The sequence below is a fragment of the Callionymus lyra genome, chromosome 15 (assembly GCF_982586985.1).
Source record: "Callionymus lyra chromosome 15, fCalLyr1.hap1.1, whole genome shotgun sequence".
Taxonomy (NCBI): domain Eukaryota; kingdom Metazoa; phylum Chordata; class Actinopteri; order Syngnathiformes; family Callionymidae; genus Callionymus; species Callionymus lyra.
In genome coordinates, this window is record NC_141832.1 from 2,772,691 (window position 1) to 2,785,770 (window position 13,080).

Genomic DNA, 13,080 nt, shown 5'->3' on the forward strand with positions numbered 1-13,080 from the left:
TTTAATCAATTCATTATATTGATATAAATGATCATGTTTTGTTATTAGTTTAAGTTAACTTTTTAATAAGACGCATTTTGAACTTTAATTAAAACTAAATATCACATGATAACTTTACTTCATTTGCAGACGACTTTGATCAAACTTTATCATCACTTTTAACTCCGATTTCCTCCACAAAATGTCCACGGGTCGGGTCTCGGATGAAATAAACACAAAAGTAGGATCAGAGTGAAATGAAAGTCGTCAAAGACGTTTGTGGGATTTATTCTGATTCGGGGCAAAAGCAAACCAACATAGTGCAGCTCAATAAAACAAATAAAAATGTCTTCAAACAGAAACTCTTCTGCTCCTCAGTTGGTCTTCAGTCTCTTCTGCTCCGGATCGGAACCTGCCGACGGCTCCCGCTTGAGACCCTGCTCCTTCTTGAGACCCTTCTTGGGACCCGGCTCCTTCTTGAGACCCTTCTTGGGACCCGGCTCCTTCTTGAGACCCTTCTTGGGACCCGGCTCCTTCTTGAGACCCTGCTCCTTCATCCACTCCAGCCGCTCGGTCACCTTGTCCATCTCCTCGATCTCCTTGTTGTAGAGCATCTTGAGCGCGGGGATGAACCCGTGCAGGGTCCTCAGGTCGGACAGGCGGACCTGAAGGGTAGGCGGTGATGACGAACGGTTCTGGGGAGGTTTCTGCCGCGGTCTTACCTGCATGTGGTCGAAGGAGATCCCCACGCGCTCGGTGAAGCGCTCGTTGATGACGGGGATCTTGGCGTAGCGCTGGCTGAAGTGGTTGAGCATGATGAAGTCGGCGTTCATCTTGATCCCGATGTTGATGGCCTGCGAGGTCGTGCTGCGGAGACAATCCAGGGGGCGTTAAACTTTGAACTTTGACCCCTTTAGTTGGCGAGAAATTGGCGAAAATACTGTGACAACAAAGCTCCTATAGTTATGGCCACTAGATGGCAGCAGTAAAGCAGACGTCCTTGACATCTAAAGGAACAATGAAATCCTGCGAGAAGCTGGCGAGTGACTGAGGACGAGAGGATACAGTGAGTCCAGCAGATTTTAAAGCTGATGTTTGGACAAATTTTGGTTTGAAAACAAATTAAATCAGTTACGACTTCGTCAAGAATCATGTGGTCTGTAAATACTACAACACCAGAGTCAAGTACTGGACAATACTACACATATATACTTGTTACTACACTATCACAACACCAGAGTCAAGTACTGGACAATACTACACATATATACTTGTTACTACACTATCACAACACCAGAGTCAAGTACTGGACAATACTACACATATATACTTGTTACTACACTATCACAACACCAGAGTCAAGTACTGGACAATACTACACATATATACTTGTTAATACACTACCACAACACCAGAGTCAAGTACTGGACAATAATACACATATATACTTGTTACTACACTATCACAACACCAGAGTCAAGTACTGGACAATACTACACATATATACTTGTTACTACACTATCACAACACCAGAGTCAAGTACTGGACAATACTACACATATATCCTTGTTACTACACTATCACAACACCAGAGACAAGTACTGGACAATACTACACATATATACTTGTTACTACACTATCACAACACCAGAGACAAGTACTGGACAATACTACACATATATACTTGTTACTACACTATCACAACACCAGAGTCAAGTACTGGACAATACTACACATATATACTTGTTACTACACTATCACAACACCAGAGTCAAGTACTGGACAATACTACACATATATACTTGTTTCTACACTATCACAACACCAGAGACAAGTACTGGACAATACTACACATATATACTTGTTACTACACTATCACAACACCAGAGTCAAGTACTGGACAATACTACACATATATACTTGTTTCTACACTATCACAACACCAGAGACAAGTACTGGACAATACTACACATATATACTTGTTTCTACACTATCACAACACCAGAGACAAGTACTGGACAATACTACACATATATACTTGTTACTACACTATCACAACACCAGAGTCAAGTACTGGACAATACTACACATATATACTTGTTACTACACTATCACAACACCAGAGTCAAGTACTGGACAATACTACACATATTTACTTGTTACTACACTATCACAACACCAGAGTCAAGTACTGGACAATACTACACATATATACTTGTTACTACACTATCACAACACCAGAGTCAAGTACTGGACAATACTACACATATATACTTGTTACTACACTATCACAACACCAGAGTCAAGCAAATTCTTTTTAAGATCTTTTTTTTTTTCCTTTGAAACTTTGACAGTATTTTGTGTTTGAGGTTCTTTCAAATAAATATGTGTTACGGTCGACACACCTGAGTGACCGACGCTCCTCACCTGTGTCTCTTACTGAGGGCCTCGTCCTCCATCCCGTCCTGCAGCGTGGCCTCGTGGATCAGCAGCGTCGCGTCCTTACCTGCGGAGAACCACAATCGGATCAGATCCCGACGCTCGCGGCGCTTTCTCGTTCCCGCAGGAAATCAAGCCGCCGGCCCCCGATGTAATCAACGAGCGCCCGGGCGAGCGAGCCGGCGCCGGCTAATGAACGAGCGGTTCGCTGGAGGCTTCCCTTGGACCGAGTCCAGTCCGGGCAATTTCTGGGAAGTCGATGAAGAGCGCTCCCCGAGGAGGCGTTAGCCGGAGCCAGAACCGATCTCCAGTATTAAGAAAGATCAAATCAATTATTCAGGGGAACAATAAAAGAGGAGGACGCCGCGTCCGCCAGAGTCCACTTCGTTAGCACGCCGCCGCGAGCGCCACTGACCGATGTTCACGAAGGCCTCGCAGGGCATGGTGTCCCCGGAGAAGGCCACTTTCCAGCCGGACTGGTGCTTGAAGCTGCAGGCGAAGGAGTTGAACTGGTGACGCGCGTAGCAGGTCCGGAACTGGAACAGAACATTTAGCACGGTTTAGCATCATGCTAAATGTAGCATCGATGCTACATTGAGGCGCTGACCTCCTGCAGCTCGTTCTGCCGCAGCATGTCCTCTATGAGCGCGAGGGTCTTCTGGGTCAGACCTTTGCCGCGTTCCAGCAGAGCGTCGTTCGGGATGTGGCTGAAAGACACGGGTCGGGTCAAGAGAGATGGTCCAAAACTTTTTGTAAATAGCAAAACCACCTCAAATTGTAGAAAATAGTTTTTAGGTTCAAGATAAACTTTTACAAAGTTAAACTGAGCGAGAAACAACACAGCAGTTGCTACGTTCATGTCAAATATAAGGATGCTAAACATGCTAAATGTAGCAATAAAGGCTGTATTCAACACAGCATGTTACGCTACATGTGGTCATCTGTGGATCTTACCGGAATGTAATAACATTTACCAATCGCTATTTAAAATGATTTGGTATGCAATGCTAAATATAGCATAGATGCTAAATATAGCATTGGAGGCTATAATAAATGCTATATGTATCATTGAAGGCGATGCTACATGTATCATTGACGGCGATGCTACATGTATCATTGACGGCGATGCTACATGTAGCATTGACGGCGATGCTACATGTATCATTGATGGCGATACTACATGTAGCATTGATGGCGATACTACATTGATGGCGAGGCTATATGTATCATTGATGGCGATGCTATATGTAGCATTGATGGCGATGCTACATTGATGGCGAGGCTATATGTAGCACTGATGGCGATGCTACATTGATGGCGAGGCTATATGTAGCACTGATGGCGATGCTACATGTAGCACTGATGGCGATGCTACATGTATCATTGACGGCGATGCTACATTGATGGCAATGCTATATGTAGCATTGATGGCGATGCTACATTGATAGCGAGGCTATATGTAGCACTGATGGCGATGCTACATTGATGGTGAGGCTATATGTAGCACTGATGGCGCTGCTATATGTAGCATTGATGGCGAGGCTACATGTAGCACTGATGGCGCTGCTATATGTAGCATTGATGGCGAGGCTATATGTAGCATTGATGGCAATGCTATATGTAGCACTGATGGCGCTGCTATATGTAGCATTGATGGCGAGGCTACATGTAGCACTGATGGCGCTGCTATATGTAGCCTTGATGGCAAGGCTACATGTAGCATTGATGCCGAGGCTATAAGTAGCATTGATGGCGAAGGCTATAAGTAGCATTGATGGCGATGCTGCATCGATGGCGAGGCTATATGTATCATTGATGGCGATGCTGCATTGATGGTGAGGCTATATGTAGCATTGATGGCGATGCTACATTGATGGCGAGGCTATATGTAGCATTGATGGCGATGCTACATTGATGGCGCTGCTGCATTGATGGCACGGCTACATGTAGCATTGATGGAGATGCTACATGTAGCATTTAAGGCGATGCCAGATGTAGCAGCGCTAAGCTAAAAGTAGCATTTCTGGCTAAGCTAAATGTAGCAAAGCCTGCCTTGCTAAATGTAGCACAACAGCTCATCTGTGGATCTTACCGGAATGTAATAACATTGACCAATGATTGAGTCGATGCTACACGTAGCATTTAAGGCGACGCTAGATGTGTGACCTTCACATACTTGATGAGGTCGAGGGCGATATCCTCGCATTGGTTGTTGTACTGACAGAGCCAGGTCATGAGCGGAACCGGAGCCAGCAGGAAGACGGGCTTGAGGGGTCGTCCCAAGGTCGTCTGAGGAGCATTAGCATGGTGAGGTCAGAGGTTCAGGTACGAGGAGGACGGACCTCTTCATGGACGTCAAACGTACCAACGTTCGTCTCAACTCCAACAGCAACTTCAGCAAACCCTGAGATGAAGACAGGAAAGAGTTACTGGACGAGCCTTCAGACGCTCGTCCTCCGGGAGACTGACGGTGTGATGGTCGGCGTGCATGTGCGAGATGAAGACGGTGGAGATCCTGGACAGAACTTGGTCCACGTCGTCTCCGTAGTGTTGACACAGTTGACCGAACGTGCCTTCGCCGCAGTCCAGCAGCAGCGAGCGACTCGGGCTGGAAAACAAACACAAAAAACACGTTATTCTGACGAACCGTCGCCAAGAAGAAAGACGAGCGTCACGAAAACCTGATGTTGACTAAAGTGCCGCTGAGGTTCCTCAGCTTGTTGGGCACAGAAGACCCGGTTCCCAGGAAAACCACTTCTGGATAATTTAGCGTCTCTCCTGGAAACACAAGTGTAAACAATAAATGAAGCGTTTAAACCAGTTAATGTTTAGAAGATAAACTTTATGTTCTATTTGAATTATAGAACAAAGTCGCTTCATTTTTAAATACGTTTCTTCAAACAAAAAAATGGCTTTAATCCAAAATAATATTTTAAATCCCAAAAATGTCGCTTCATTAAAAATGTCCTTTTGCTTCATTTTAAATCAAGAAATATTTTCATTAAAAAAAAAAAAAAATTTCTTTAATCATAAAACAATAAATATGTTTTATCAAAAAGTAGCATCAATATTTAAATCCAAAAATAAATGACTTCAATAAAATATTTTAAACTAAAAAAAATACTATATTCTTTATTTAGAAACCCAGAAAAAATGATTAAATCAAAAATTTCTCATTTAAAAAAGAAAACTGCTTTAATCATAAAACAATAAATATTTGTATCAAAAAGTTGCATCAATATTTAAATCCAAAAATAATTGACTTCAATAAAATATTTTAAATTAAAAAGAAAATCTATATTCTTTATTTAAAATAAAAAATATATCTATATTCTTTATTTAAAAACCTAGAAAAGTTGTTTCAATCAAAAATATTTATTAAAAAAAATAAAAATTGCTTTAATCTCAAAACAATAAATATTTCTATCAAAAAGTTGCATCAATATTTAAATCCAAAAATAAAATACTTCAATAGAATATTTTAAATAAAAATATATCTATATTCTTTATTTAAAATAAAAAAAATATATATATTCTTTATTTTAAATAAAAAAAATACTATGTTATTTATTTAAAAACCCAGAAAAGTTGTTTCAAACAAAAAATATTTTCATAAAAAAATAAAAAGATTCTGCTTTAATCTTAAAACAATAATACATATTTTTTATCAAAAAGTTGCATCAATATTTTAATCCAAAAATATATGACTTCAATAAAATATTTTAAATAAAAAAAATACTATATTATTTATTTAAAAACCCAGAAAAGTCGTTTCAATCAAAAAATATTTCATTAAAAAAAAGAAAATTCACTTTAATCTCAAAACAATAAATATTTCTATCAAAAAGTTGCATCAATATTTAAATCCAAAAACAATTGACTTCAATAAAATATTTTAAATTAAAAAAATTCTATATTCTTTATTTAAAAACCCAGAAAAGTTGATTCAATCAAAAGAATAATTTTGAACAGATAATAAACTTTTCTCACATAAACAAAAACCAAAAGGTCGTCGTCCGTCGACGGCTATTGTCGATCCAAACACCAGACCATTAAAGAAGTTCTCACCGGAGTCGTCGGTGCACGTCCTCCTGCACTTCTGCGCCTCCTCAAGGAAGTTGGGGATCTCAGCCGCCTCTTGCAGGAAGTGCTCGGCGCTGCAGGCGGAGATGGCGTCTCTAACGAACGAGACGGGAAGTCAAGACGCGGCCGAGCGCGAACACGGCGCCGGGGATCGTGTCCGACACTAATTTGACAGAAGGAAGCTCCGGAGCAGAGTAACGAGGGGAGGGAGGTTTACGGGGGCGACGGTCCGTTCAGGATTGTTGTCAGGAGTGAACTTGAGGAGGATTTAAGGAGCCACTGACCTCTGCCAACCCAGCGCCGGACACAACTGGTACTTGAGAGAACGTTCGGCTCGGACGGCCGAGACCTGCAGCGCCGCCGGCGGTTCCTGACGTGCGCAGAAGAGCGTGAGAAATCGTAGGTATACTCGTCCTTCCTTATAAAACGGACCCTTATAGAATTATCAATCAATCAATCAAAACAATATTCAATAAAGTACATACTTTAAAGGTCAAGATAAAACTGAGAACACAACAGGAGTTCCAGAAAATCAAGGAAAAGCCTGAACAAATAGAAACGTCTTAAGATGTTTCTTAAACACAACGTATCAGTGGAAAGTTCTAGTACCTTAGTCCCGACGGTCCGCAGCTCCGGGAAGACCTGCGGGTGGATCATGTGCAGGTGAGTCTGGATCTTGTGGCAGGCGGTGTTGCGGGTGTCGATGGCGCTCTCGTTCACGAGCAGGTGTTCCGTTCCGGGCGGAAACCTTCGCAGAACCAGACAGAACCGGTCAGTAAAGGAACGGCCGGTCACACAGGCCGGCGTCTCCGGAACCGACCTCTCCATCCACTCTCGGTACTCGTCCGTTCTCAGGATGGACTCCGGGGTCAAGTGGATCACCAGCTTCGGGGCGTCCTCCGTCCCCCCCGAGTGGTACCTGCAAACACGAGACCCAGCCGGTCAACCGACGACCCCCCGACGACCCGAGCACGCGAACCCACCCGGCCAGCTGCGGGTTTTCACACACGGGTTTGAGGAACTCCTCCGACGGACACTCCACCACTATGAACACGGAGCCCGGCGTCGGGGGCGTGCAGACCTGCTCCGGCCGGATCTACGAGAGACCAGTCAACCTCCTGTGCTGTGTCTCAAATCGCACACTAACGTACTAAAAGTTAGTATTTTTAGTACGTTAGTGTGTCTCAATTCTTAGTATGCAAAATTTAGTGCCCCATGCATACTAAATTGGCGTACTAACACGCCCACAAAACTAGCATGGTTCGATGGACACTAACCACACTAAACAGCCGCCATTTTAGTGACGTTTTAAACGGAAGTTACGTCATATATAAATGCATATATATGCATATACTTAAATGTGTATTTTCAGCAGCAGTAGGAGGATAAACACGTCTTCGCTGCTGATACCAGCTTAAATATCTCGCGATTATTTAGATTCTCATATTTTTTCTTTATTTCTTTTTCCAAAGTTGCAATACGTGCTGCCAGCAGGTGGCGATAGCGTTCAAACAGCTGCTTGAAACATCGTTAAATAGAAGTAGAAGAAGAAGCTGTCATGTGATTTCCGGTTAGTGTGTAGCTTCAGGGTTTGATTTGAGACATACTATCTGCAGAGAATTTGCGTACTAGTTAGTATGCATACTAAACTGATGCATACTAACTTCTAGCATACTAAGATTAGTATGCGATTTGAGACACAGCACTGGTGTTCCACAAGGATCCATCTTTGGACATTCTACGAGTCTGGGGAAAAAAAAAAAAAAAAAGCGTTCCTCACCTCTTGTCCTTTATACGCGACACTCTCTCCTTGCTTCAGTTTCCGGATCATGACGCCGATCTCCGGCGTCCCCCTGAGGAGACCAGGACCGGTTGAATGTTGGGGTTTTTTGAGTGTCTTCACGCGACAACAAGGAACTCACAAGGGCAGCCCGAGCTTCACCGCCTCCTCCACCAGGAACCTGCCGCTCTTCGTCTTGAGCTGAGCCCACGAAAAGTTGTCGTGAGTTTAGTCGGACATGTTTGTGCGGATCACAGGTTATACAAGACGGACGGACGGACGGACGGACAGACGGACGGACGGACGGACGGACAGACGGACAGACGGTCAGACACTCTAAACCTACAAAACTCTCAAGTAAAACGAACAAACCTTCAAGTGAACATAACTTTTTAAAAACATGCGGAACATAAAAACAAAGACGCACCCGACACACGAAGGCCACCAACAAAGTGGGATCTTTTCTTTTGTCACCTATAAATAAAAATACAACCCGGAGTCATTGTGTTGCCATGACGACAGGCGGGGTGGATGGTGAACTTCACGACTCACCTGGACTCGCCGGTCTGGGGCTCCTGGGCCGGGCTGCAGGTGGAACAGGAAGTTAAACTCCAGACAATCTGGCGACTCTCCCGGACTCACCGAATATAGGCACCGGATGGACCGTCATGGTGTTGTCCGAGCTCACCTCCGTGCACGGATGCACCTCTGAAACGTCACGGCAGCGCCGGTCAGACCCGAGCAATCGAAACCACGATCTAAACACCTACGCAGCTCGATCCCGTGCAGCGACCCGGCGAAGTGCTTGGTGGCCTGAACGAAGTTCTCCTGGAGAGACGGGGGGGGTGAGTGGCCGGGAGGAGGGAGACGAGGACGAGGACTCACCAGCTGTGGGGGTCCGACGAGGACTAACTTGGGAACACCGATGTCCTTCACCGTCGCGATGATCCCTGCGGGAGAGTCACGTGTTAAACAGGCGTCGTGGAGGTGCAGGTGGGAGTGTGTCCACTAGATGGCGCCAGACGATTATAGCGTTGATGGAGTAGTTCATCAAAGGGGGGCCTCGTTTGGCCCCTGAACCTCCTTAATAAATTAGGTAGTTTGATATTCAAGAAGTCGATCAATATTTATAATGTTTTTGTGATATTGTTACTGTGTTTAATCATTATTAGGACTTTGTGTTATTCTAATACTATATATATTTTTCAGTGTATGATTCATTTAAGTAAGTAAGTAAGTAATATTTATTTATATAGCGCTTTTCGAGACCAGGGTCACAAAGCGCTTAGACAATCAAAACAATACTCAAAAAAGTACATACTTTAAAGATCCCACGTATTTTTGATTGATTGACATTTTTCCCTTATTTCGTTTCAGCAGTACATTCACATACTCACACACAAAGTATGCATATTGATATAATAATGAAAAAAAAAACATAATACATAAATAAAAACAATAAAATGGTAACAATAATAACCAATAACACACAAATTAGGACATAAAAATGTATAAATGTTTTAAAGTTTTACCTCAAAATAATTTATTTAATTCATGGTTTGGGGCGAGAACAAAAACTCACGTGACTTAATAACGTATGTAATAATACACACAAAAAAAGGATAATATATTATTTTATTTCGCACTTTAATGTAAGATCCATACTTTTCTTGTGTTTTATTTCATGTATTTATTCTCTACTGTGAACAAGGATCTTTATCGACTCGACGGTTCAGTGAAAGCAAAGTGCAGCTTTGACCTCTGACCTGACAAACCGCCGACGTTCTCCCAGCTCATCTGGGTCACGAACACCTTGTCCAGGCGAGAAAGGCGGAGCCTGTGAAAACAGAAGCGTTAGCGGCGGCGGCGGCGACGACCAGGAGGATCTGAGGAGCGTCGCTCACCCGTGTTCCTGTAACCCTCTCTGGGTTCTCTCGCCGCAGTTGAACAGATAGCTGGACGTGGAAGGAAAGTTTCATCATCAAACTTCATGTTTACACCACTGTGGAGTTCCTCAGGGGTCAATCATTGGCCCTTTTTCCCAACAAAAAAACTAGAACGTTTATAGACATGAGACCATAAAACTTTTTGACCAGAGTTTAAATTTACAAACAAATTCACAATCATCCAAAAAAAGTGGCAAATAAAACCACATGAATTACATTTAAGGACAATTTTACCAAATTGTTTTACTCTTTTTTTTGGGGAGATTTTAAACTGACATTAACTCTGACTTACGCGTTTGCATTTTTAACACTTTAGATATTCATCTATTCAAGTAAGTTAGTTTGTAAAGCGCCAGGTTCAAAACAATCTGGCTGCAGACCGGTCGTCTCAGGCCCCTTCAACCATCCCATCCCAGACAGCTTCTGCTCTTTTCAGGTGCTTACCACTGCTCTCGGGCCCCTCTCCCTGCAGACCCCACACCTCACCTCTCAGGCCAGGAGGTGTGAAAAGCCCTCGACCCCCTTAAGATTTAAATAGATCCAATTTATTGTCATGAACTTCTACTTGTGTTTAAACGACTGTGGTGTTCCTCAGGGGTCAATCGTTGGCCCTTTTCCCCAAAAAAAACTAAAATGCGAATTTACGCATTTCCTGATTCAAACGTGCGTTATTTGAAGTTTGAGTTTCAGGAAAGTTTCAAGTCATGAGACCATGAAACTTTTTGACCAGAGTTTAAAATTCAAATTTTACAAACAAATTCACAATCATCCAAAAAGTGGCAAATAAAACCTCATGAATTACATTTAAGGACAATTATACCAAATTGTTTTACTCTTTTTTTTGGGGAGATTTTAAACTGACATTAACTCTGACTTACGCGTTCGCATTTTTAACACTTTAGATATTCATCTATTCAAGTAAGTTAGTTTGTAAAGCGCCAGGTTCAAAACAATCTGGCTGCAGACCGGTCGTCTCAGGCCCCTTCAACCATCCCATCCTAGACCGCTTCTGCTCTTTTCAGGTGCTTACCACTGCTCTCGGGCCCCTCTCCCTGCAGACCCCACACCTCACCTCTCAGGCCAGGAGGTGTGAAAAGCCCTCGACCCCCTTAAGATTTAAATAGATCCAATCTATTGTCATGAACTTCTACTTGTGTTTAAATGACTGTGGTGTTCCTCAGGGGTCAATCATTGGCCCTTTTCCCCAAAAAAACTAAAACGCAAATTTACGCATTTCCTGATTCAAACGTGCGTTATTTGTAGTTTGAGTTTCAGGAAAGTTTAAAGTCATGAGACCATGAAACTTTTTGACCAGTTTAAAATTCAAATTTTACAAACAAATTCACAATCATCCAAAAAGTGGCAAATAAAACCTCATGAATTACATTTAAGGACAATTATACCAAATTGTTTTACTCTTTTTTTGGGGGAGATTTTAAACTGACATTAACTCTGACTTACGCGTTTGCATTTTTAACACTTTAGATATTCATCTATTCAAGTAAGTTCGTTTGTAAAGCGCCAGGTTCAAAACAGTCTGGCTGCAGACCGGTCGTCTCAGGCCCCTTCAACCATCCCATCCTAGACCGCTTCTGCTCTTTTCAGGTGCTTACCACTGCTCTCGGGCCCCTCTCCCTGCAGACCCCACACCTCACCTCTCAGGCCAGGAGGTGTGAAAAGCCCTCGACCCCCTTAAGATTTAAATAGATCCAATTTATTGTCATGAACTTCTACTTGTGTTTAAACGACTGTGGTGTTCCTCAGGGGTCAATCATTGGCCCTTTTCCCCAAAAAACTAAAACGCGAATTTACGCATTTCTGTGACGTCATTTGTGTTGCTGGCGCGAGTCTCACGTGCCTGTTGAACTCAGAGAGGACGGAGATGCAGCGACTGTCGCCTCTGCTCCCGGACCCGACCACCTGCAGGTGCATCTGGCACGGTCCGTCCACACTCTGTGGCTGGTTCTGACGCCGGGTTGGTTTGTCTTTTGTCTTGTGGCTGGGCTTCGTGTAGCCCTGGTCGTGGCTGGGCTTCGTGTAGCCCTGGTCGTGGCTGGGCTTCGTGTAGCCCTGGTCGTGGGCGGCCATGGTCCGGCACAGGTGCGGGACCGTCCGCGGGGGGCAGCGCGAGGCTCTCGGCGCGGTTTTCCGTACGATTCCGATCCCGGCTCTGAGTGACAGCAGAGTCACGGAGCAGGCGTTCATACTAAGCACGACCCGGGTCCGACCTTGACGAGGTTATCGCGTCCAGCCGTGTTTTTTTCGGATCTGACTCCGGAGGGGACGCGCAGGACCTCTGTACACACATGTGCAGTGACTTCCGGCGTCTTTTGATGACGTAGAAGGATGAGAGCCAATGAGAGCGGCGCTAAGGAGACGAGGCTGACACAAACGATGGTAAACAAACTCGAACCATTCTTCTTCTAAATAATATAATTTAGTTTTACGGTAAAAACAATACATGTTTGAATCAATAAAAAACTTTTACATTGACAATCATGTTCTACAATGACTTTGTAAGATTTAGGAGTAGGTAGACGCCCTGTGATGACGTCACGATGCAACGCTCTCTGTAGTTTTAATGACATTATTAATACGAACATTATTTTAGAGATAATCTTAACCTGGGATTGCAAACATCAAGCAATATTTTACGATAATAATTCCCCTAAAGGTTCACGACCAGATTATCCGTTTTATTATATTTAAAAAGATAATTATTTATAATTTACGCTACAAACGTTGACCCATGAAGGTACAAAAAACTGATTTTCATGTTTAAAAGAATGAAAAATAGCAGACAAAAAAAAAACTACTACTTCTATCTTTGCATCTGTTTTATTTTCTAATCCC

The 13,080-nt window shown here is 43.1% G+C and overlaps 1 protein-coding gene across 1 annotated transcript; it reads right to left on the reverse strand.

The window, feature by feature from the left end:
* Window positions 1-251: 251 nt before the first annotated feature.
* elac2 (elaC ribonuclease Z 2) lies at window positions 252-12,536 on the reverse strand. Its single transcript, XM_087809575.1, has 24 exons — window positions 12,086-12,536; window positions 10,186-10,236; window positions 10,048-10,118; window positions 9,167-9,231; window positions 9,052-9,109; window positions 8,924-8,989; window positions 8,834-8,866; window positions 8,709-8,755; window positions 8,424-8,482; window positions 8,282-8,354; window positions 7,485-7,597; window positions 7,322-7,420; window positions 7,111-7,249; window positions 6,786-6,871; window positions 6,487-6,596; window positions 5,100-5,196; window positions 4,888-5,026; window positions 4,784-4,822; window positions 4,595-4,707; window positions 3,026-3,125; window positions 2,834-2,954; window positions 2,407-2,485; window positions 702-846; window positions 252-644 (listed from the first exon to the last, which is right to left on the reverse strand). The coding sequence occupies exons 1-24, from the start codon at window positions 12,430-12,432 to the stop codon at window positions 354-356; spliced, it is 2,541 nt and encodes an 846-aa protein (XP_087665701.1). The 5' UTR covers window positions 12,433-12,536; the 3' UTR covers window positions 252-353.
* Between the last annotated feature and the right edge of the window lie 544 nt (window positions 12,537-13,080).